The sequence below is a fragment of the Ciconia boyciana genome, chromosome 6 (assembly GCF_034638445.1).
Source record: "Ciconia boyciana chromosome 6, ASM3463844v1, whole genome shotgun sequence".
In the NCBI taxonomy this organism is placed as follows: domain Eukaryota; kingdom Metazoa; phylum Chordata; class Aves; order Ciconiiformes; family Ciconiidae; genus Ciconia; species Ciconia boyciana.
The window spans coordinates 14,242,117-14,268,018 of record NC_132939.1 but is presented as its reverse complement, the minus strand read 5'-3'; the positions used below and the strand labels follow the sequence as shown (position 1 = coordinate 14,268,018).

Sequence of the window (25,902 nt, the reverse complement as noted above, 5' to 3'; positions counted from 1 at the left end):
AGTTTGGGTAACCCTTGTTCAATATTGAACCCTTGTAGATCTCATTCCAGGTTGCTAACACCTCCAAAAGTTATAGGGAACAGTATTTTTCAGATTTTCTTGTTTTGCAGATCATTAAGTCAAATTTGATTCATAAGGGATTCATAAGCCTCAATAGCAAAAGGCTTCCCCTTCCCTGAGTATTGATGGGTATGTGCTACACAGACTCAGTACAAGGAAAAAAAGAGAGTGGAGGACATGAGCTGAAATCTACTGGTACTGGCAATGCAGTTGGCTGTTTTCAGGTTGGGAATGCTACTAGGTGGCAGAGTACTTAAGGTTTAATGTCTAAAACCCAAAACCTAAGATGCCTTTGTGAATCTACCTCTGGAAAAAAAACCCAAGCCAACCAGTATCCTAGTCTTAAACAAACAAACAAAAACTTAATTCATCATTCAGTTCAGATCTCTATCAAGTATACTGCACATGCTATACTTTTCATTTGTCCTATCATTTCATTTTCAGTTGGTGGTCACATCTTTCAACAAGGTGATGGCAGGTATTTACTGGACTAACTAATCATGCTGTGAGAAAAGCAGGTTTCAGAGTCTCTACCCCGGTTTGCAATTGGTAGAATTTTTTGGTGTGGTTACAGCTACAGAGTTTATTGTTAGAAACTGGAAATTGCATTGATTAAATGCTAAGGCTTCATTAATATTGGACCTTTTTTATCTTGCTTCTGCAAGCAGATAGGCTACCATAAGTGATTTCAGATGGAGCATTATTTTTTCTCTTAGTATTATTTTAATTATGTTTTTCTAATAAATATTAAAAGCATTAGTAATATTACTCTCTCTTTACTGTCTTTTTCTCAAGGTCTGGGAAGAAAATTTTTAAGATTAAACTAAACTTCTTTCCAGTCTGACCTAAGAATTTGATTTAGCGTAGAATTTGAATTTGAGATTTTTTAATTTTTTAATCAGAGAAAACAGAATTTTTCTCTCTTTCCTCTGTCACTCAATAGCTTATCAAAGGTACAGAACTGTTCTAAGAGATAGTATCTTATGGTACAGAGGTGCCATCATATACTAAACCTTCTGTATTGTCAGTTGAACAAGGTTTTAATTTTCACAGATCAGAGAAACAGACATTATCGTCCCATAAATGGTATCAAATTTCATATCTGCTCTAACTGAGCTAAATTTTGCAACAGTTTGCACCAGAGTGGACTTTCTGACTTAAGGGAGATTAACTGTGCTCTTAAGGTAAAAGTGACCCTTCCTGTAATGTTATACCACACCACACCATTTACTGGAATACTTACTAGTTTATTCTCCGTAAATCAGTTTGTTCTAAATTTGTCTCTCAAACCCCTTCAAGATTTCACAAGGTTTCAGAGAAGCAAAAAATATAGTAATGTTTCTCATGTTCAACCCAGAGTTTGTTAATTCCTGGGGACAGCTGTCCTTGTAATAAACTGTGCAGTTAGCAAAAGCCAACTTAGGAGAATTTAATTACCTACTAAAGTGTTTTATTGCCTTGTAAAATCCTTTGTTAGGAACATTGCTTTTGAAAATATTGGAAGACCTCCAGAAGTGTCCTTTTTTGTTGTGGTCTTCTCTGGGAATGTGCTTAGTGTCTTAGGTTACACTGTTTGCATGGTATGTAGTTAGGTTTTGATGGCCATTTTTAACTATGGTATTCAGCTTCAGGGTTGGCACTTTTTTTCCCTTCAATGAAAACGTTTGTATGTGGGAGTGTCGGATGCATGAGACAGCTGGGCTGTTTCTAAAGAACTATTCTGCTCTTTTCCGTTCATTTGTTTCTGTTATGGGCATGCTGATTTTAAGTTAAGAATGACTCTTTGAGGGGAGTTGACGGTCTACTGAATGAACTACATTGCTTGGATGAGCATGTTTGTGAAATCAATTCCTGTACTGCAAATGCTACAAAAAGAACACTTCTTTCCACCTATCATCCTCCTCTAGTCTCTTTTTTTCCTTGTACTAATTCTGTGTAGCACAAAAGTACTTGTTGATTTCAACAAATAATTGGATGCCTGTGTGGAGGTATCTCTATGGTACTTTGAGGAAAGTAGGTCAGAGATAACATCTCAGCAATTCTGAGATGTTAGGCTTTCTGCACTGGGAAATTTTCTTTCATACACTGCCATAGCTTATTCTGATGCAGTTATCTGTGCTGCAATGGTTCCTTGGTGGGCAACTCTACTCTGGAATAAAAACTCATTTCATTATTCCAGAATAATTATCAGAGTGTAGAGTAAAAAGTCAAAGTCACTTTTGTTCTGGAATAGAACATCAGCCTGGTGAGCTATTTGTAGGTAGGTATAGTGGAACAGCACATTTCGCTAGTAAAGCTGATCCTAAGTTTTTCCACATAAAGGAGTCCTTAGCTGCTTTGGAACCTCTTCAGGGAGTTGCAGTGTGATTGCTGCTAGTTCTCTGGCTGCACATGTATTTTGCTTCATCTAGCTTGAACCTGAAGGGAAGTGCAAATAAATCTCAGATGCAATAGGATGGAGGGATATTAATTAAGGGCTGTGACTGAGCTCAGCTGGGGCAGCTCACAAAGGGGATAATACAGATGTGGCTTTCCCACACTTGTGTTGCTCAGGATTGAAGATGCTGGGACCAGTTGAATTCAGCATGAAACTGAGCAGGTGCAGGGCTCTTCTGAGTTTCTTTTTTGTTAGTTTAATAAATAAAGAAATGGCTCTGCTGAAAGCCTGTCTCCACAGAGTAAGGAGGAGTATTGCCAGGATCACCGTACTTTTTCCTAGGTACCTTCAAAGCAGTGAGGTGACATGTTGGTAGGATGAAATGGTATCTCTGTTCCCTGCCAAGTGTTACTAGCAATTTCTCTGGGTGCCGTGAGACTTTTAAGGAGATGGGTGCCCTTCCACTGAGGAAGTGGCTCTGCAGAATGCACCATGCACAGGTCTCCAGACAGATAATTTCTTAGTTCCTGCTCATGTTTCACCTACAGGTAAACGTTTTCAGATGCTGTAGCTTGTCAATGACTTGCATGTAGTATACCTTTTAAAAACCTTTTGGTTGTTGGCATAATGCCTAATTAAGTAATAACAACAAAAGTATTTGAGTTATCTCTGGGAACTGACATGAATTAGGTTGAACAGGCCAACCTGACGTAAAATGAATCCTTGGCACTCTGGTCCATAAGTGGTTAGTCTGAGCTCACGTATTAGCCAGTTAGGTAACACAGTGCTTGCCTGTCAGTGTCTGTAGATCAGGTAGGACCAAGCGTGCAGAAAATTGCTTTTGTTGCTTGGAAAGGATTATATAGATACATTTCATGGGAACAGCATCTCTTGTTTTGTAATCTGTGCATCTAGGAACATAGGCACAGTAGTAGAAATAGTTTCATGGCAGTATTTCTAGATAAGTCCAGGACAAAGCTGAGTGTATGGAGGTAAAAGAAACTGTTCATGTAAAATGATGAATGCAGTGTCCTCCCCCCCCCCTTTTTTTTCTCCTTTTCTCCCCCCCAATGGAGGTATTAATATAGTTTTGGGACCATACTTGTAGGTTAGACCCTAAATTATCTGCCTGCCATTTGAAGCGATAGGTATCCTTCCATTAACTTCCATGAGGTTTGGCTCCAGTTGTTACTATTACAAATAACGCCTCTCTCTCTTGCAGTACCAAATGCAACTTCATCGCTATTTCATCATTATAAATAGCAAAATAAGAACCAATAACAACATTTTGTATTGCTATTAAGTTTACATTGTATATAAAAGACAACAAAGTCATTTATTCACTGGAATAAATTTAATCCTTCTGTGTAGGAGAGATCACTTACAAATTGCTTTGTCCTCTCTTTCTTGTGTTCTTGTTTATTTTCAATTCGGTGTCCTTCATAAGGACATATTGCTACCTGTTTGTTTAAAGTTTTTATTAAATTTTGCTTGCCATTCTGTAATGCCTCACAGTCACATTTGCTGGTTTGTTTTCATCTATCTCTACACCACTTATTTTGTGAAGTTTGTTGAAAACCTGAAGAAACATTTTAGCCTGGTATGACATTGCAAAATTCTGCTATGAGTACAGTTCTTTTCAATCTGGATTGCAAATACATACTGAGTGTTCCTGGAGCCAAGTAGCATGCAGAGACACACTAGTTACTGCAACAATTTAATTACATTATTTAATTACATTTGATGCAAATTATGAAAGCCCATTTTTACAGAGAAGAGTAATTTTACTTCTGTGAAAATGGTGAATTTCCATTGGGGAGCAGTTTTTCTTTTCACAGCACTGAGGAAGGCAGGGATTTGAATGAGTGCCAGATATGCTTTCATTAATATTACCATACTTTGTTGCAGCTGTGGCTTTTTTTTTCCTTTTTTAAAGACTTGAAATTAAAAATGTTTTCAATTAGATACTCTCAGAGTAATTTTCATGGCAACTTCCAATTTAGACATTTAGATTAACCATGTGTAAAAAGGCAAAATTACTTTCTTACTTTCCTTCTTTGACATTTGGCAGCACATCTAGATGTAATGGTTGTGTGGTGTGTTGAACAGACTTCTGATGACAAGTCATAGCTCTGGATTGTTAAATTGGACGTGTCATTCTGCTCTTTTACATGAATGATGAGAGAGAGTTTTCTGATGACTATCAAGCTGTCAACTTTATAAGATGATATCAGTTAACCATTCATTTAAAAAAACATATTTGCATGTTCATCAAAACAGTGTCTCTCCATCCTTGTTTTCCACTGACCTTGAAATGAAAAGGTATTAGTTTATTTTTTGAAGATAGCAAGGAATGTTCTGTGAACAAGACTATTAATACCGAGAGATCAGGCAGCACTCCAAGTATCATGTGGGCAAAATACTTAACTTCCAATAAGCATATATTCTGAAATCTCCCTTTCAGCTGCAGTCTCTTCACCTTCATCCTTTAAAGCATCTTTTTGATTTATCAGCAGTCCTTACTGCGCTAGTACATTTCCAAAATAAACAAACTAATCTGGCAGCAACGATCAGAGAGCAGCGGGTGCAAGTGGTTCAGAGGTCTTTTTGTGGTTCTTGCTACTGAAAGATTTGAGAAGGAAGTTTAGAGACAATTGCTCACAATTGCTTGAAAAACTCCCTTCTCTCTGCTTCAAAGTTCCACTTAAAGTATATTTACTTTCAGTTAGCACTTCACAACTAGCTATTATTTTCTGTCCTCTGACAATCTCTGTGTTGGGGAGCAGAAGGGGCCAGGAGGTGAGGGTGACCCCAGCACGGGCAATGCCCTCGCAAGATGGGGCACCATCCCACAGGCTCCGAAGATGGCTGGCAGAGCTGGCCGCTGCTAACAGGATCCTCAGCGGTCCCAGACACAGCAAGCGGTGAACCGGGGCCAGGGCCCTCCAGGGTGCCAGTCAGGGCAGAAAGGAGACGGGGCCAGGAGACAAGGCTGCAGTGTACGTACAAGGGGTGCATCGAGCAGATGAGCTCCCTACAGCGTCGTGCCAGGGTCCTCCCAGGAGACACAGCTGGGAAGCAGCACGCGTATTTCAGCATAGCCCTGGGCTGAGCCGAAATAGAGCTGGTGGGCAACGGGCAGGGTGTGGGTAGAAGCCCCCAGGGAGGCTTGTCAGGGCAATTAAAGCCTACTCATGCCCTCAGGGCCCCGATACACAAAATAACTACGTAATTTCTTATTGTCCTTCCTGGCATAGGGTTTTCATGGATATTTTTTGCTTTCATTATTAGTTGTCTGCTTTCCCAAAGAGTCTAATTCATCGCTATTAACTCTCCATTTCACATGCTCCCTTTTCTTTCCCCCTCCCTGAGGGCAGACAGCAGATATCTGGGGGTTAAGAAGAATCTTTTGTTTCATTCCCTCCTTTGTTCTTTCTGAGGAAATCTCCTTATAGCAATGAGCTTTTGATAATGTCCTTAAGCAGCACCACGTTCTCAGGTACACTTGTTCCTTTTTTCTGAGCTCGTTCACATTCAGTTTCACTCACAAGTATTTTCACCTTTGTAAAATCAGCCTGATCAACACACCAGTGTTAGATACATAAACTGCAAGGAGCCATAGGGAATTTATGAGCAATATAATTTTTTGGGAACCTGGAATCTGACTGTAAGTTACTAGTTGCAGGGGTAATGCATTTGATTATAAGCATTTTGAAGCAGAAATCAAATCTTTGTATGTGATTAAATAGTACCTAACATACCAGAGTCCTCGCCCTAATTCAGGCCCTTGTATTTAACTAATTTTATTGTCTATATAAAACTAATACAAATATTTCCTTGCACTGGAAAATAGACTGGGTTTGCCCATCTTCAGAATGTTTCTGTAGAATCCAGTGCTTTCAGATGATTGTAGAAATGCTAGACCAGTTCAGAATCTAAGTTGATCAAATAAAGTAATAATGAACGACAGCCCAAATAAGCAGCAAGATTCACTAAGGCTAGAACTTCACAAAGTAAAATAGCAAGCCATTCTTACAGTTAAACACAAGAGCATCTCAGGCAACAGTAAGAAAAGGACAACCAGTTTGCATTGATTTGTTAAGGTACACTCTAACTGAACTGTAGTTTATCTTTCTTTGCATGATAGTCATTCTAGATTTCACTTTTGCTGTTGAGAGGATGTTGGTAAATAGAATTAATATTTGCCTTATGCAGTTGAGATAAGGATTTGCATCACATACCTCATCGTCTGGTTCAGCCTCTTTCTACTTAAGGTGTTTTCCAGACAGACTGCACAAATTTTTAATGTATCCATTTAAAAAAAATATTTTTCTTTTTGTGATTTTTCACTCACTTCATTCTTTGCATAATGTACTGATCAACCCCCCCTTTTTTAGAACAAGGCATTTTTATGTGATACGGATTGCTAAGTTATGATTCATAGATTTTTTTTGTTTGTTTCTTCCTCTAAGATCATAAGAGCGTGCAAGCACTCATATAAAGAAAAATGGTCATGCAAATGGAAAAAAAAATCTGCATTTTCATTGTATGCTACTTTGAAACTCATTTCCTGTGTGAACGTCTCCTCATGAAGGCCAGATGGAAAAACATACTTTTTATTTTCATTCACTGAAATATGTGTGGATGACTATCTTTCAATATTTTTTTTCAATTTCGTGTTGTCTGCATCACAGATTATTTACTTACAAATTGCATCCTTTTGTTTGATTTATCCCTGTAACATGCAGTGTTATCCAACACAGAATTGGTTCATGGGAGAGGCTTCTTTTTCCCACTTTTAGCAGTTAGACCATTGGTGATGCAAGGCAAAGCCAGGACACTGCCCTTCTCTGCTTTGATGCAAGTCCTTCTACACTCACCTTGTACTATGTTAATAGATTATTTGTTTGTTGTTCCTCTTTTCTTTTCAGCTCAGATCCTTAATTAATCTGTGCTCTTTTCTGTCTCCCCAAAAGTATTTTTTATAATACTGTATTGAGGTTAGTAGTCAGTACTTGATTTAATGAACATGGATGAGTAACACTAAAATTAAAATAATGTCATTGTTTTATTTGAAAGCTTGCCATTTATCTCAAAACTATTTCTTACAATTTATGAATCTTAAAAATTATGAAATTTACAAATAAGAATGAAACACCAGATCTGAGAGTCCAGTGTTATTTCCTGTTTGGAATTCTGTCTCACCCCAGCACATGCTCCTCCATTTTTGTCTTGTCTAAATGCAAATTCTAGTACAAAAAAAATAATTCTAATAGAAAAAGAAAATCTGTGGGGTTTTTTTTAAGTGAAGATTTTAATAATTTGGGGTGGGGCACATGGAGTATCGGGCTAGATTTTCAAATATAGTCTCCTATTGGTTAAGATAACTATTTAGAGGGATTTTTAAAGTTGCCTACATTTCTTTTTGTATTGACATTAATGCAATTTTGAGTGACAGTCTTTGAAACTCCATCCCTGTATAGCTGCATTTAAGGTTCTTAATTTATTTGTCCTGTGTATTTTTACAAGTATTTGTCCTAAGTATTTTTAACTTTTTGACATCCAACTAAGGACATAATCATATTGTCGTATGAGTGAATATTATCTAGGGAGGCCGGTTTATCTCATTTTCCTTATTCAGGCTTTCTTGCGGGGAGCTGTAAATTATTTTATGGGGCTATCTAGAGTCTGTGGAGAAAGCAGGTTAGAGTTTGCCTCAAGGTTCCCATCCTGCTGAGAAGGGAAATTCTTGTCAGACTGTTACTTAGTGATCCAAAGATGTAGTAGAGGACAGAGGGGAGGACATTTGATCCCCTGATGACATGTTTGAGGATAACCATTGCCTCTATGAATTGCTCAATTATCCCTTCATCTCTGCAAAAACAGACCAGAAGGAGTGCTGGTTCAGTAAGTTCAAAGCTCCACATGCCAATGACCAGCTGCAGAGCAAGTACAGAGGGTATTAGAAATGGTTATTCTTACAACTCTCCAGGGCAGGAGAAGGCACTGGAAAGAGGACACTTTCTTTTTTTGTACTTTGCTCCATATCTAAATCTATTGGACCCACTGAGCAAGGTGGGTCCACAGATCTCTCTCGGTAGGTTAGCAGGCTTCAGAAGATAGCCCGTTGCCCACTCCTCTGCAAGGATCAAAGTCTTGACTGGCCTTGTTGACAGGAACTGCTGTGCTGCCTAAACTTCACACTTCCTACCACACTTCAGTGGGCAGCACTTACGCCTGAGGTGTTTGGGGAGGTTAGCGCTTTCGGGCAGGGGAAGACCTGTGCTTACCCTGCGCTTAACTGCGAGTATGTAGCCAAGTCCCCTGGCACTCAGTGCTGTCCTGAACTGAATTTGTAGGCAAAACTACGTAATTTCTTTGATATCTGCAGTCACAAGAGAAAACATTAGTGAGTGGATAAGCCTTAGCCGAGGTCTGCTATTTGCCGGATAGTTAATAGCTAAGAATAAGGTGGTTTTGTGGTGGAGATGGTATTTTGGGATTAGATTTGGATTTATTTTAGAGGTAGTGCTTTAAATGTAATGGTGAAGCTCAGAAAAGCATCCTTTAGAAAGAGGAAATTCTGTGCCAATACCTTTCATGAACCCAGCTGCAGTGTCTGCACACTTATGGTTTAAATCTTATTTTGCAGTCTCCATCGCTTATGTCTGAAAGGCCTGTTTACCATAGACGGCAGTGATGGTATATGCTCAAAATGGCTACTGCACTGACATCTTGTTCTCTGCCTTAGAGAGTAAAGCAATGGCAGTATTTCCTTCTCTGTCCTTTGGAGCTCCATCACTGTACTTAGATATCTCTTGCTGAAAGTTATGAGACAAAAGTAATTCAAAAAGCTTCAGGCTTTTACTTGTTAGATCAAAGGATGGCTGACAAGATAGTGAAGATAAGTCTTCAACTTTTCAATTAACAATGTCAGAATGTTTCATCCTTTGCTGATTAATCATTGCTGTGGACCAAGTAAATGATGCTTCATCTGAGTGAATGAATATGGCCATATTGAAAACGATTTAGAGAACTGTCTGATCATTTAATATAGGTCATTTGTAAAGTACTGAATTTAATTATAATGCGGATTATCATCTTTAAAACAATTAAAAGAACACACCCTAGCTTTTAAAGAGAGACCGAGCTACAAATATAGGATAGATTGCTGGGTTGGCAAGTCACACCTATTTAAAGACTGTGGAGTATGGACTCTTTGGTTCCCTGCTTAGTCCGAGGCTGCCATGCCCATGGAAATAGGACCCAGGGCACTGCCTTTTATGTGGCATTTTCCCTGGCGTCCTGTGCACTCACTCCTTTGGTTATGTCTTACTCATTTGCAGTGCTCCTTTACACTCAGCAAAGGGACTGCAGTCTTGTGATTAGTGTATGATAAAGACAGGAATGAGGAATTGGGCAGTGACAAGCTGTTTCTTTGGGCTTTTAGTCACTCTCTACTAATTTAATATATATTCTCTATAAAACTTGAACTCTTCCTCTGCGTAATGAGAAAAGGCGTGTGTGTTTATTGAGTGCCTCAGATGCTCATTGTGTTGTGAATGTAATGCTATTCATAACAGATTGCTGTGCTGGGGAGGGTAGCTGTGTGTTTGTAAGCTACAGTCTACACAGACATGGCTAAATCCGTTTCATCTTACTCCTCTGAGAATCTCCTTGGTGTTTCTATTGCTATTCTTGTGCATGAAGGATTTGGTGAAGAAGAGAGTTGCCTCACAGACCAGAAGCCTAGGGAGAAATTCTCCCTTCAAAGAGAGATTCACATCATTGGTCTTTTGGGGGTTTATGAAGTTTGTCAGGATATTTTAAAAGTAATTTTATGGGCAACCAGTGAAAGAATTCCAGTGAGGTTCCTTAGTGGACTTTTTTATTCTTTTAAAGAAAGCACTTTAGTTTTGGGAAAAAGAAAGGGCTGATGGGAGGCCCCAAGTGCCAGGGTGATACTCCTCTAAACCACAGTCACCACGTGAAGCCAGTGGGGCTCAGCAATTAACAGTGACCAGCAGCTGGCACCAAAATCTCTTAGTGCCCACCTGCAGGTTGTTTTGTTTAGGGTGTGAAGTTTGATGATTCCTTTATGTATTTCACAAAGATAATTGCTTTTATGCCTTTGTAAACACAATATTATTTCATTTCAAGGCTTGCCCTGGCCAGAAGAAAGAGTTACTGTGTGTGTTGCTTTCACAGATTCAAATATTGACCTCAAAGTGTGTCATGCTTTTAGAAAATGATAAAGCCTCTTTTTACTTGGAAAACAACTATCATTGCATGAATTATGCTGACATTCACAGTTTATGCCATGCATATTATGTTGAGATTTCTAAGGAATTAATTAATTTGTGTATGTTACAAAGTAGAAGGAGTTTTTAATTGCAGCTTGGGTATAGTTTCACCATAAAATGCATGGCTGTTCTACTCATCATACTGTGATATATACAATTGTGCAAGATGTGTTTTGAAAATAACCTTCTGATGATTCCTTTTTTACAGGGTTAGGATGTAGCTTTAAGCATAGGCACTACAAAGTCTAAATAAAATGTTTCTGCCTTCATGCTGCCACTGTTGATGATCAGTCTGGCAGAGCTTTACTATGAGGAAAAGTGCTTCCTACAATAGCTCAGCAACACGTTAATATTCTGATGTCACTTTTGCCCTGAAAATTAGGAGCTGATATATTATTGGAAGGAGGAAAAAAGTTAGGAAATACATCCCAGCTAACTTAACACTTTCAGGTTTTTACTGTAGCTTTGCAAATTCTGGTTTGACTCTCCTCTCTGCATGAAATGTCTGAAATACCAAACAAACTCTGCTATGTCTGCTTACTCTTTTATGCCTTCACAGAGTTCTCAATTCATTCTCTCTTCTCTCTCTCTCTCTTTGTTTCTCTCTTCTCTGTTTTTCTTTTTGGTGGGGTACCCTGAATCTCTCAAGCAGTGCAGGAGGCTGAACAGGAAGATGTAAAGGTGGTAGTGGATGCCCAAGCTCCGAAACCAACTAAAAAAGCCAAGGCAGCAGCTGCGAGCTGTCAGACTGGCAGCACCAGAAAGGAGAAAAAAGGGAAACACAAAGGTTAGCTGCATGTGGCTGAATATCAGATGTTGCATTGACTCAAAAATACTTCTTTTTCTTATTTTTATTTTTAATTTCTTTGAATTTCTGAAAATCACCTAAAAGTAATTTCTTGAAAGTTTTATGAGATTGGAAAATGTGAGCGACTTGGTCTTGTCTCAGCATGTACAACCTGGGAGCGAAGGAGGGCTAAAATTTGTAAACTGAGTCTTTTCTAAAGGAGACTGTTTGTTCACATTGCAGAGGAGGAAAAAGGTACTGATGGAAAGATGCTGGTGTTTTCCTGCAGTGTTAAAGAAATGAGGACCATTTTATACCAATGTGGTTTTTTGGATTATCTGCATGTAATGTAATTTGGAGAAACAGCCTTAGATTGCAGTCATTTCTCTCCAGACTCTTACTGAGGTTTATACGATACAAATTAGAAGTTAAGTGGGCATTTTGAAAATCAGGTCAACAAAACAAAGATAACATCCTCAAAGGGGTTCTTCAAGTTGTTACTTCGAAGTTACTCTATCCCATCTGGTCGACATATGGGAGGTGTTTGTGTGAAAAATTTTCTGCAATGACTTTGGGTAGGATGAGGTAAACAAAAAAAATACACTATTGATAATGACAAAAGGGTAGGTAGAAATGACATTGCCATTATTAAATTTACTATTTGAGCTACATAGACTAGATGGAAGAAGTAACATGAGCTACTTCGGAGGTGTTCAGATTTTAAATATATATGCACACTCACAAAAAGAGAGAGGTTTTTGTACCACATACAGTTTCTTTTTATTTGATGGTGAATGACTAATGAAATTAATAAATACCTTTCCCATAATTTGCAGTTCTTGGATAAGGCCACTTAACACTATCCTGTCTGGACTGTACTGTATTCCTGTCTTGTGTATGTCCAACAGTCTCTCCATTATTGCTTAAGTAAGAAAATAGTGTATATCATTGACAAGTCTATTTAAAGATAGCAAGGACTAATAAGGGTAATTTTTGAGGTCAGAGTGTTGGGTCTTATCTATAGGGATTTTGCAGGACTTGAGCCTACCTTACCAAAAATCCTTTACACATCCTTTACATATTGCAGCTTAATTCTTGAGATCTGAATCTACAGCATGGCTATGTCTGTAGTCCCTCTGGCTGCAAAGGAAGCCCTAGCTTAGACAGGCTTTAGGGTCTGGCCCTGAGGTAAAGACTTTATTCATATATTTGAAAAAAAGATGGTGTGTGTCAATACCTAGGCCTAAAATAATAAGTAAAAGTCAAAGGTAAAATTAACTGAATGTAAAAATTGTTGGCAAAATAAGTGACCAGAAAGCTAATGTTTCTCAATTTACTGTAAAAAGTAATGCCACTCTGGCATAGTAATACAGATGCCAGATTTTATTTTGAAGTACATCTTGCTGAAGAGTAAAAATTCTTCTACTAGTTTAAAAGAAAAGCTGTCTTAGGCTGTAACTAGAGCTGTGCAGGGTAATACTTAAATCATGGTTACTGTATAAACTTGTGGCTCTGTTTCATCTCATATAATGCCTGTTTTGCCTTTATGGGGTGTCTATGTCTGTACTATGTTCAGAACTTAAGATATTGTGCTGGTCAGTTACAGTAGGTTTGATTTGACAAATTTGCATTGTGTAACACCAATGTGTGTATATGCTCACTTGTTTTCTAGGCAGTATTCTGATGAGCTCTTGGCTAAAATATTCCATGAACAAAATCCTAGCCGCAGGCCTAGTGAGGCACGTAGCAAGAAGCAGTAATCATTGGAGTGTGTGATTTCCAGGGCTGTTGTGCAGACATGGTCACGTGCGTGCTGGGGCTGCAGTTGCTGGATAGCTCTCTCTGAACTCCACTGCTAGATGTGAGCAAGTTATTCCATGAGCAGTGTGTGCTTACTGTGAAGGAGTTGCACAGTTTTTTATTATCTCACAGCAGGTAACACCTAGTATTTTTCTCATAAGCCAATAATATTTTTATTCGTTTTCTGAAAATTTCCCCAGACAGGCAAAATTGGCATATTTTAATAGAAGCAAGTTGTGTCAGTAAAAGGAATGTCACTTTATGTAGACTGAGAACTTTTGCATGCTGATACTTCTCTATGTGTTGGAAACTAATACTGCTAGCTATAGAAACCTCTGCTTCTGCTGCAGTTCTTATGGCTCATCCTGCTATGCTACACGTGGTCTTCCCTGGCCTTCAGCATTTGCCCATCAGTTGCATCTTATTTATGTTTCCATAGAGCGGAGGTGTTATTCATCAATTAACTAAAGAGAATTTTGAGTACCTCCTCTCCTGAAGTTTATGTTGATGATTAGTAACAGATCTAAAGTAACAAATGCCTCTGTCAGTCAAAGTATGTTCAGAGCATACACATAGCACCTTCTCATCCAGCTCATCTACTTTTCCTGCACACTGGTATTTAACTGTTCATTCATGTATAATTTCACCCTTGGAATCATATCTCGTTTACCTTTGATAGTGTTGTAAACTTGGAGTGTTTGCAGGAGATTATAACTGGATTTCCAGTCTTGCATCCTTATCGAAGCTGCAAAATATTTTGTTATTGGATGAAAAAGTAAAACCGAATGCGACTTTAAAATTCCGGAGGGATTTTGCTGATCAATCCACTACAGACGTAGCTAATTTGTGTTACTAAGGAATGAAGAAAATGCAAGTGGTAGCAGAACCCTGTAGTGGAAGTTGTATCAATTTTTCAGTTACTTTTAAGAGTGAGTCTTAAAAAAAGATTTTATAATAATATTGAGCGGATTTGCTCATAACTTCAGATCTAACTAATGAAAATGGATGAAGGTTAAATGGTTTTGTACTATTTTGTGGCACAAGAGATTTTGTTGGAGGAAGTTCATTGGTAATTAGACTAAATCTTGAAAATTTTAGGTTCTGCTTTTAGCTTTGCAATTGCTTCAGGTTTTGTCTCCACTCTGACTACTCTGACTGTAACCTTTGTACGTCCTGTAAAAGAGCAGGATGAATGCTGAGGGGTGAATGCACTTTACATGCTAAAATAGCATTTTAAAGGTTTCTGTTAGTATTTAGCTATAGTGAGCATTACCTTTCTAAGCATAGCCAAGCTCTTTGTGCTTTAAGAAGAAACAACCTTTAGACCAGATCCTATGAATAATAAGCTAATTCCGAGCAAAAATCATTGAATTATACATGAATAGCTCTTGAAGCTGTAGTGTAATGATTGTACTTTGGTCTTAAATGTGTAATGCTTTTTTAAGTGGCTTGAAGAATGATAAAACTATGATCAGAACAATGTGCTAAAGACAAATGCGAGGGAAATATTAGGTTTAATGAGGTTACGCTGACATAAGGCAAGAAAAGGAAAGTGGCTAATTGCTCATGTAGAGCTGATTGCGCCTCTCAAGTTAGGGGTCAGTGGATTTTGTAATTCTGTGATGGGTAGTACGGTGTTTAGCATTTTTTCCTAAATCTGTGATAGTAAATTGATGACATTTTGTAGTAGCTTAGCTCATTAAACTGGTATTTCTGAAAGCTCTGGTGTCCCAGTTTACTGTTTGACATAATATTCAGTATTGGAAAAAAACCCAAAATGTAACGAATATGTAAAATGGTTGTCTTTCCAGTGGAGATAGATAGTGGATCAAATTCTGGTTTTATTTGTGACGCTAGTAAGGGGTGATTAAGGATATTAGTGAACCTGGTGTACAGTATCGCTAGATGGTTCAACAGAAAAATAATGCAAACAAGTGAAAACAGTTGCAGCAGAAACCCATTAAAAGTATGCACTCTGCATAGTATTACAAATACAAAACCAGAGCATCTTTAGATATCAAATACCTTGATGATTCTTTAAAAATTGAGAATCCTGAAAGTATTACAGATATATAGTGGTGTGGGGTTTTTTGTTTGGTTGGGTTTTTTCCCCCAATATAGATTTGTGAAGAAATTAATAAATATAACAGATAAAGTGCTTTTTTGGCTACGTGCAATGAATGGGGCAAAAACAAATCAGGAAGATAAAACGGAACCTTTAAAAAACCCCAGAAAACCATGCAAAGCCAGGAGTTAATTAAAAGTGAAATCTGATATGAAAATTCAGGAATCATTCTGTGAAAAGTTGTTGGTTGTTTGGTTGATTTTTTTTTTTTTTTTTTTTTAATCCTAGCACTCTTGCACTTATAACATGTAAGTACAGTCTAGGAAAACCCTGCTCTAAACTTGCACTAGTGCACTCACTGCCATGGGCATTATAAATGAAGATTTTTGTCACCTAAATCAGCAATCTGGATGTATTTAAAATGTTCAAATAAACAATACCTTCCCAGCAATTTTCTCTTATGTTTTACGTTAAATGTATATAGTATGTTGGGTATTCCCTGCTGTCTTTATGAGAGTCGGAAAGCAAATGAGCTGTTCTGACACACAGCACTTTTTCTGCCAGGATGGCTATTTCATGTTTTGATTTGGTTTGCTTCTTCCGTGTTTCTTTTCTCTCTTTCACGCCTGTCTGTCTGTTTTGATTTGTGCATCCTGTCCCATTTTTATATGTAACAAGCAACTACATTAATGCTGGCTGACTAAGAAAGCAGCACCATTTGTTGGATAAGAAGCATCACTTCTCACTATAACACTTCCTTTCTGATGGGGGGAGGGAAGTTCATGTAGAGTAGATTTATCTTGGCTTCCCTGAGAAAGGGTAGGAGGAACAATAAGTGAGTTTCCACCAAGAAAAGTCCTGTTATTTCTAGATCTGACAACCCTTTCAGGCTGTGCTTTGGCAACACATGAACTTGGTTGTGAAGAAGTCATTTTGGCCTCCTCAGGATAGAGATTTATGAAAGTACAGTTCCTGCTACAGTTTTCTAGATTTCATCAAAGTGAATGTAGAGCTTGGTGCTCAAGCACTTGCTTTTAGTGACCTGATCTGGTGTTAGCAATAGGCCTTCTTTTGATGGAAGTTTGGACTAAATCACTTCCAAAGGTCCTTTCCTAAAAAAATTTCTGTTTGCCCCCTTTCCCTATAAACAAATCCCTTTGTGATTTTGCAGTTGCTTCAACCCATATCACTGGATGCACAGCCCCTACGAGAACAGGCATATACTAGGAAATGGCTTACAAAATATTGAGAGCTACAATATACTTAAGGTTATTCAGTCCTAAAAAATAGACCCAAAAAATGCTTTTCCCTCCTTTAAACATTCTGCTTTTTCAGTAAATTCCTTCTGAGGAGAGTTTCACCCAACAATGAGAGATATATAAAGAGATACATATATATAGAGAGAGATACTTTATTTTTTTTAAAGCAATGGAGTTCTAAATTTCTAGAAGATGTAATTTCATGATATTTCATTCTAGCCATTTTATTAGAGCTTCCTAAGCAATCATTCTGAGAAAGAACCTTTTTGACTTACTGATTTGTGCAACACTACTTTCTTGTACCACTGTTGTGGAAGTAAACATTATTATATTCAGTGGTCACACTTCTTGATAAATGCAGATTTAAAAAAAAATACAATCAACTGTTGTTTTGTCTTTTTAATTTAAAATGTAGATCACTTGAAACAAAAGCAGAAGTAGGGTTTGCTTTAAGCCAAGTTCTTTACAGGACAGAAACTCTATTTGTTCTAGTGTCAGTCTAATAAGAACAGATTTCTCTGAGGACAGACTCCCTGTCTCTGACCTTGGAGTAGGCCAGCCAGCCTTTGAAGGGTTATGCTGCCATCCCTAAGCTGGAGGAAGAGCTGCTCTGTGGTTTTCTTGAAGAGCAATTGCAATTGCAGCATTGCTGCTGGCCGCAGCTTTGAGTGTTATCCACGTGGATGTGACTTCTGTGTCAGACCAGAGGCTTATCTAACCTGGTATCTTGCCTTTGAAGGCACATTTAAAAAAAAAAAAAAAAAGAGAGAAAATTTTCCAATGTGCCTGCATTTGCTGTCAGCATGTTTGTAGAGGAAGGACATACTTGTTGTAGAACTCTTGTTGTATGTAACTGAGGTCAGAAAATGTGGCTTGAGATTTTCTCTTCCAAAGACCTCCTGCCTGACCTCGGTCAACTCTTCAGATCTGATCTACAAAGGGCTTAAGCATATTCTTAAAACTTAGTCTGTGAGCAATATGCCTGACTTCATATGTTGAATTTGTGTCTTAAATGCTTTATAAAATGAGAACAAGAGTTTTTGTATCCTGCAGTTCCTCATTTGTAAAGCTGGGATGGAAATACTTGTTTTCTATGCTAGTTCCTTTCCTGATACGTAATCTCGTTTGCCATTCAGTCACTGAGCTGTTAGTTCTCTCTGATGTACCATACTTTTCTTTTTAGTTTCTTTCTTAGTTTGCAGAAGTCCTATGAAGAAATTCTTAATTTATTATTACAGTTATTTTCAAATAATTTAGAAATCTGTCTTTTCATGGTGTCCTACATGCAGTAAAGACTCTCTGTAAATAATCAGTTAATCATTCTTTCCTGTACTTACAAGTTCATGTAAAAGAACCAAGAGGAAATAACATTTGCTGAAAATCTTTTCACAGCAAATTGCTTGCATGTATAAATACATGCAGAGAGGAACATGATGTGTATAAATACAATTAGATTATTTTCCTGCAAGATCCAATTACTGGGGATTCATGTAGTATATAGTCAAATACTTAAATAATGTTTTGGAGAGCTGACTCACTATGCTTATGCCTGTAATTTGCTGCTGGGTAGTTTATCACATATTTAATCTGTAACTAATTTTTTCAAGACTACCATTGTGCATCATGCACTATTGTCAGATAGCAAAATCTTTCCTCACGTTTGGTCTTGTGCTCCTCTATAAGTGGTGGCCACATATATCAGCTGCCTCTCTGAACTTTCCCTGGTCATACATAGGTTGGTAGTATGTAGTCTCTTCCTCCCATTTGACCTTCTCCCCCCACCCCTCCGACCCCTAAAAATTTTAAATACTCTTTCTTGATTATCTCTCGAGCAATGAAATAATCAAAATGGCAGTTCTGGCCTATCGTCTTTAATTTTCTTATTCTGCTGTAATATTATAGTGTCACTAGACTGTGATGATTTTGAGAATTTCTCTGATGGGATGTCTAGAAATGCTTAATTTCTGTGCAGTTTTGAGAGGAAGTTCCACTCAGACTTATTACGTTACAGATTCTGGGTTTAGATAGGACTATACAACAGACTGATCTAAGCCTTGTGTTCAGCATGACTATACCCTTAGTTTCCCACTTGCAAATAGAGTTAGGAAGTGTATGTCTTTTCTGCAAAATCATTTTGAAGATTATGAGGCTGAAATAAAAATGCATGAGGCTCAAATGGATACCCAGAACTGCACTCGTAATGCTATTGTGGGGGAAAAAACCCACCCCCAAACAACCTCTAGATCTGTACGGCCAAGGAGGAGGGATATACTTCAGGATCTATAGCCTCCATCCCATGTTGTCTGTACTTGCTTAGTTTGTCAGAAAGAAATTTGGTTACTACATCTAGTAGAACTGAGATGGCTCATCTATATTCATTTTAGCATCTATCTATAGGACATATCAAAACGGTTGGAAACTGTTCAGCAGAAAGCTGCTGGGGATGTAGGATAGAGAGATCTATGGCTGGTGACCCTCCCATAAAGACATTTCCTCTCATTGCTGGATTGGAACAATAAAACAAGGTCTCGACTTCATATCCTTGAAATGTATTGTCATTACTAAATCCAATGAGACTGAATGGATTTGGGGTTGTTGGTCCATTCTTTAGAAGCTGAAGTTTCAAACAGGCATAATGTGGTATCATATAATACACAAAGGCTTAGATTTCTTTCTCCTATGTCATAAACACTAAGCAAAATTTTGCCACTTTATTCCTTTTCCAAGGCTTTCAGTAGCAGTTCTCGTTTGTTTTTCCCATACCTTTTTCTCTCTCCCCTCATTCCAGACCTGGATCTTGTGATTTTTTTTTTTTTAGATAGTTAACATTTTGTGTGTTTAAAGCAAAAGAAAAAAAAAATCCTGTCTAAAAATCCCATACCTGAGATCAAAGTTAAGTGCATGTCCACCGAATGTATTTTGAATTTCTTAGAATTTAGATGAATTCAGGTTATAAAAACATTCTACATGGTAGTTTAGATTACCAGCTTTAAGAGCATGGTACTGTCTATTTATAAATATTGTCTAGAAGATTTTAGGTGCTAATAGAATACAGGCATTGATAAATAGTAGTTTATAGGATGGAAATGCCAGTGAATGCCAATTTTCTGTTGCATTTTTTTCATTAGCTCTTTGTTTTCATTTGTGGTACCTCTGGGTTTCATCTGAGACATGACCAAATCAAAGTTTAGCAGAAGGCCGTTACTGAAGGGACTAGTATTCTGGGGTTGTTTCAGTCTTCCTCTTTCCTCCCTGCCCTCCTTTACAGTTGCATCTCAAAAATTCCTTTTCTTGTTAGCAGGTATTCAAGAACATCTCTATCAGGTTTTTTTCTACCTGATTTTTGGGAAAAGCCGTAGAAAATGCTGACCGTAGCAATAAAGACTTTCTTTTTGGCACAGCCTGCTCAGCTTCTTTGTCTCTTGACCCTGTCCTTAAACTGGGAAACTTACAGCTATAGACATGAATGGTTTGGTTTATTGCACAGTGAACCATCCTTCCAGTAAGTGGGTGAAAAGGAGTCAGGAAGGCAAAGAAAGTGAGAACATTTGGAGAGATCTGCCTTGAGTATCATGATTATGCAAGCTTGGAAGTATTTTCAGACATAAACTAGGTGATGGTAAAGCTGCCTTTTGAACTGTGACTTACGAAGACACACTTATATCTCATGATATAGAAAAAAGAAATGTGTATGTATGCTTGCATTTAATACCATTTTACACATGCATATGTAGCTACAAAGATGTGTGCACACACACAAATATTAAGTAGTTAATGCTGCATTTGCCATGAACCATCTACAGTATTCTAACGCAGCAGAGGTTCTTCTTTTTTTTCCTCTCTGTCTGGCTACATCTTCCATTCCCTTAAATGGGGTCACCAGTGGAACCATTCATAATGCTTAATAACACACTCTACCAGTGATGCACTCTTCAGAATACTGAAATTGATTTTTCTTCTCTAAAAGTGTGACCTGCCAGTGTAGCCTTTGTCCTAATGCCTAATAATACGTGATGTTCCTGACAGCACGGGATGTGAACGCAGATGTTCTGCAGGCATCAGAAAAAAGCAGCCCCAGTGCGATGTCTAATGCTGTTGAAGGCATTTCATTTGCTGCAGATCAATGTCTGCTTTGAAGAAGGATAATTAAGGTGTTTTGTTCCTTTTGAAATGGGTTCTCAAAATTAGGTCCAAAGCTTAATAAGGGGCTAGATAGATATGCATGAGGTATGAGCATCTTGTTAAATTCATGGATGCTTAACACTTTTGAAATTCAGAGTATTAAGGTAAGAACCTAACTTTAGGCAGCCACTTTGATGATAATGGTTAATACACTTAAAGCTGTTAAAAATACCACAGTGGATCTGAGCAGCTACCTGTCTGTTCTAGAGCACCTTTGCTGTAGTGCTTATCCTGAGATAACTTTTAAGAAAAATGCTATTCTGTCCACTGCCATATTATACCTGCAACATAGGAAATTATACTGTTCATTCTGCATCACGCAGAGCTTCTGTCTGAAAGCGTCATCCTACCAAGATGAGAGAAACATTTCCATGGACTTTATTTAGTCTTTCAAGGTTGGATGGACAGATTGTTTATTTGTTGTTAGTTGTTGTTGTTCATTTTACTGTAAGTAAATCAGAATTTACAGGCTTGGTGCAGAAATTGCCAGATAAGGGTCTGTGTGATGCAGATGAGTCAATAATTCCTTGTGGTCTTGAACTCTGAATTTAATAATTCTGCAGTGTCAGACTGCATCTTGTTAGGTAGTTGCACAGCCAGTGCTGTTCCTGTTCCTGAGGGTGTGGACCACTCTCTTTTCCACTTATGCTTCGTATTGCAGTGGCAATGACAGCAGCTATGGCAGAGTACAGTTTAAGCATGCTAAATGTATAATCCAGTTGTCTTTTAATGCAAGTTGACAGCTGCTGGCAAAGCGGGTTGAAATGGTATTCTTGGAGACTTCTGCTACAGATCACAGTCTGAAAAAATCCCAGTCTCTACAGCTCCTTCTTACAGGATTTATTCGGCTCTGTTTGGTGTGAGAAGCACCGTATTCTTTTACTGAACTAGCTCTTTGTAATGCTTGCTAATTCTCCACAATGTTGCTTGCTTATTAACAAAAATTTCAGAACAGCAACAGTATACAGGCTTCTGTTATTCACTATATCTGTACATGATAATATTACCATTTTCATTGGTGCAAAAGTGCATTTTTATATAGCTAATTTAGTAATATATACCAGCACTAAGTCTTAACTAAGAGCTGAAGTACATTTGCAATCTAATGTTTTAACTTGCTGTCCTGAAGAAAAAAAATGAAGTTAGCTTGTGATAAGAAGACACCCCACCCCACCCCGTATTTTCATTTTTCTGTCTTCAGAGGTGATTTACAGCCATAAGGAGGTAAATAGTTTCTTTCTGGCTGTCATCAGAAGCCACAGAATCACAGCATGGCTGAGGCTGGAAGGTGCCTCTGGGGACTGTCTAGCCCCATGCCCCTGCTCAGAGCAGGTTGCCCAGGACCGTGCCTGGTCGGGATTTGAGCATCTCAGAGGATGGAAGTTCCAGGGAATATGTATTACCTTCTTTATAGTTTCACTCTGATGTTTTAACTGTATAGCAATTTAGTAACTCAGTAGGCATATTTAGGCTTGTTAACGTGCTGCTGTATACACTGCTAGATCTACTGGTGAATTTTCCAGGTTTCTGAAACTTTGAAGCATTGTTTCATAATAGCAGTGTTGTTTATTAGGGGATATGGCATAATCTGGGACTCAGGCTTATCTGTTTCTGGACCAGTTGTGTGTCCTTGTGAAAGCTGCATCTGTTTTCTGTGTTGGTCCTCTCCAGTGAATTTGTTTTCTGTTTCGTTTTCAGTGTTTCTGGTGTACGGATGGGTGTGCTTTGGGGGTGAGGAGGGCAACAGTGAAGTCCTTAATCTCTTGGAGATTCTCTAGTGCAGGGGGTGGGAAGTAAGATGTTTGCCTTGGAGGCTAGTTTAGTCTTGTTTAAGTCTAGAAATATTATTGAATGTGAACCTCTGATCTCTGATTCTTAGAAAAGATGTTTTTTGTGAGTGAGGAATTCTCTTTTCAGTACCTTCTTGACACAAAGAAAGACAACTAAGGCTTTTGCTGTTGTCTGACAGGGATTGATGGCCCAGCTGCTTTTCAAGATGGTGTTCAGAAGATAGGAAGTCAAGTGCAGATTCTCACTGTTGGACAGTCTAGCCATGATGAAGACGACGGAGAGAAAATGGCTAGTGGCCAACAACAGCAAAGCAAACAAGATCTTAGAACAGCAATGCAGAAAAAAGGTAAGTAGCCAGAGCTGCCTTCATGTTCTCATTGCTTGCTTTATATATGTTGACTCCTTTTCCTATTCTCACTCTCAGCCCTAGCCTAAGCAGAGATTGTTACTCCGTGTTTCTTCTCCTCAGAGCCTGTTAGGCTCTATTCTGTTATCTCAAAAAAAAAAAAAAAAAAGAGAAGTTCTCTCTTGTTCCAAGGAACAAGAGCTCGCCAGGCTCTCAGGGATGTGCCTTTCCCATCTGCAGTGCAGTGCCACTGTTAAGGTACCAGGCAGATGCTAATGCTCATATCCATCTGTTCACATTTTTATATTGTACAACTCTGGAAATCACTAACTTGAGGGTTAAAAAAAAGAGTACGGAATACCAACATTCAAACTAGAATATTAGTTTTAGTTGTGTTGTCAGTTAAATATTGTTCACGTTTTCATAATGTGTGTTCATGCTTGCAGAGGTGAAAATTACAACACTGTGTATTCTGCAGCATTTCCCATGCATATTCCTCAAATCTTCTGGAATATTTTTTTTTTCCTAGAGGCATGCATGATTTGGGAGATAGATTGTGTATGTACACATTCATGTATCCGTCTCTTCCTTCCTGCACTGTTATTATCTCTCATTAGACATTAACTGTAGAGAGGAAAAAAATCCTAAAATCCTCACAAAGCTTTTTCTGAAGGCATTTGCTTTGGAGTTGTTCTTCTTCAGTGTACAGCTTTTGAAGCAAAGATGGCTCAAGCCAAGAGTGCTCTGATGCTTTAAGAATAAACTCTTTGTGTACAAAGAGCAAAATGTAAGTGCAAACTTGACTCATCTAGAATAGACTATTCAGACCTAAATGCCCGCCTCTTGTCTACAAAGCAGTTCTCACTAAGATTCATTTTTTCTGGGACGTTACTCTGCAGATGTGAGCAACTTCAACTGAAATGGGCAGATTTTCTCCAAGTGTGGTATTTCCTGGGCATTTGAGTCGGAGGGATGTTGGCATGACTAACAAGTTCTGATCTGTGTGGTGATTGTGTTGCCTTAGACCATGGCTCAGAATATTTAATCATCAGGCACACTACTTACTAAAGCTGATTGACTTAAAAACTATCAATAGACTTCTCGAATTAGGTCAGAGCACTCAGATTTTTACTCTGGGGGATATTTCTATTTTTGATGTTTTTCCAGGTTAAGATATAATTTTATTCTTCCCATTTTTTTGTTTATTTTTGGGTGGGTTTTTTTTTTTAATTTGGTTTTGTTTTGCTTTGTTGCTTCATATTCTTAGATATATGATATGACCTTTTAATACCAGGCCTGAGTATACTCCTGATCAGAACAGACACTGCTAAGAGTGGACCACTAGTATGCTTCAAGTTGGGGGGGGGGGGGGGGGGGCGGGGCAGGGGCACTTTTTAAAAATAGGAATGCTGAGCTTTAGTCATTTTTATTAACAGACCTATGCTCTGTGAGACACAAAGAAAGGTATTAAGACAAGACTGCAACTAGCAGCATCTCCGTAAAATATTTTTACTATGCATGTATGGTTTGCCACTTGATAGCAGCAGGGGAGGCTTGCTAGAAAGTTTTGAGTATCCCAGTATTCATGGGAAACTTTATGTAGAGCTAGGGCTTTTCATGTGGATTACCACTGCCACTTCACTGCTTGTGGCATGTCCTTACTGGCATGTCCCCGCTGGTCTGAAAAGCATTTAGAATTGCTGTCTCCCATCAGTCCTTCTCTTGCATGGAATAGGAGCAAAAGGAGAAGAACAGAGAGATAAATGCTGACTGGCCTAATGGGAAAGGCTGAGTCCCATCAGATTTGCATAGCCCTGATTTGTGCCCATTCTGCTCTTTGACACTATCTTCGTGGAGAGAAGCCTCTCTCAGCACATGTCTCTGCTTCCCCAGCGAGTCAAGTTCTGTTACGAGACAAGAGGTTATAGCCTACCTGAGTGTGAAAAGAATATGCCACTTGCAAGAAAATGCCACGTGTTTTATTTGATTTCTCCATCTGTTGGAAATTGCCATACTAGAATAATTTTCTTCCTGCAGGAAATATGCATCCTTTTGATTTCAGAAGTCTTAATATGTAGAGGTCCTCTCTGGCAAAATGAGTCAGTAGGACAGAGCCAGACTTCCATAAGTTTTAACACTGAATAACTAACGATCAGTCTTCACATTTATTAGTTTCCTATGTGTCTTTGTAAAGACTTGGAATGAGCAATTTGGTCTTAGTTATTCTTTGCCACCTGAATTTACAGCTGTTTTGAGATTTAGGGAAGGAATAGATTTGATTTCTGGGTTGAAAAACAAAACAGGAGCTCTCTGAAGCATTCATCCTCACAGGTCATGAGTGCAGACTTTTCTAAGGCTGGCACGGAATTTTCACCACCAAAATATTGGTGGTGAAATAGTGAGCATGGATGTAGAAATAAACTGATTACATCTGTGCATAGGAAGTATGGCTTTATTGCACAGCTGCCAGCTGAGGAGATGGACTGTCTCTATTAGCCATGCATAGTTGACTAGAAAGTGGTTGTCGTTATTAAGAAATAATGCTTGTGATTAATGAGCGTGTGATCAATAATGAGTGAGTTCTACAGGCTTTGAAAATATCTGTTGACCTGTGAACTCAGGCCTCCCTTGCATAACCAGATCCTTTTGAAACTTTTTGCTGTCGTGCTGTGTGGTGTACGTCCAGACTGGGGGAACTGAAGAAGTGGATAACGAGTCCATTCATGGTGCAGCTGAATGGAATACAAGCATCGCATATGTTTCTGTTTTACTTTTATACACTCGCTGTTACTGCTCTGGTGTTGTTTCATTATCCAGTGTGCATCTGGTGTCAAAAGCTATTTTAAAGGGATATACATTGAAGTTATTGGAAGCAGCAATAACATAAAAAGCATTTAAATGCCTTTTTTGGTTTCTCTTTTTTATCATTCCA

General features: G+C 38.3%; 1 protein-coding gene across 3 annotated transcripts in view; it reads left to right on the top strand.

Annotated features, from left to right (window-relative positions):
• Window positions 1-25,902, top strand: part of TUB (TUB bipartite transcription factor) — a 94,593-nt gene that overhangs the window by 43,957 nt on the left and 24,734 nt on the right. For all 3 annotated transcript variants that reach the window (XM_072864768.1, XM_072864767.1, XM_072864769.1), the window contains exon 4: window positions 22,803-22,970. In XM_072864768.1, coding sequence (XP_072720869.1) covers window positions 22,803-22,970 — 168 coding nt within the window. The remainder of the gene's footprint in view (window positions 1-22,802; window positions 22,971-25,902) is intronic.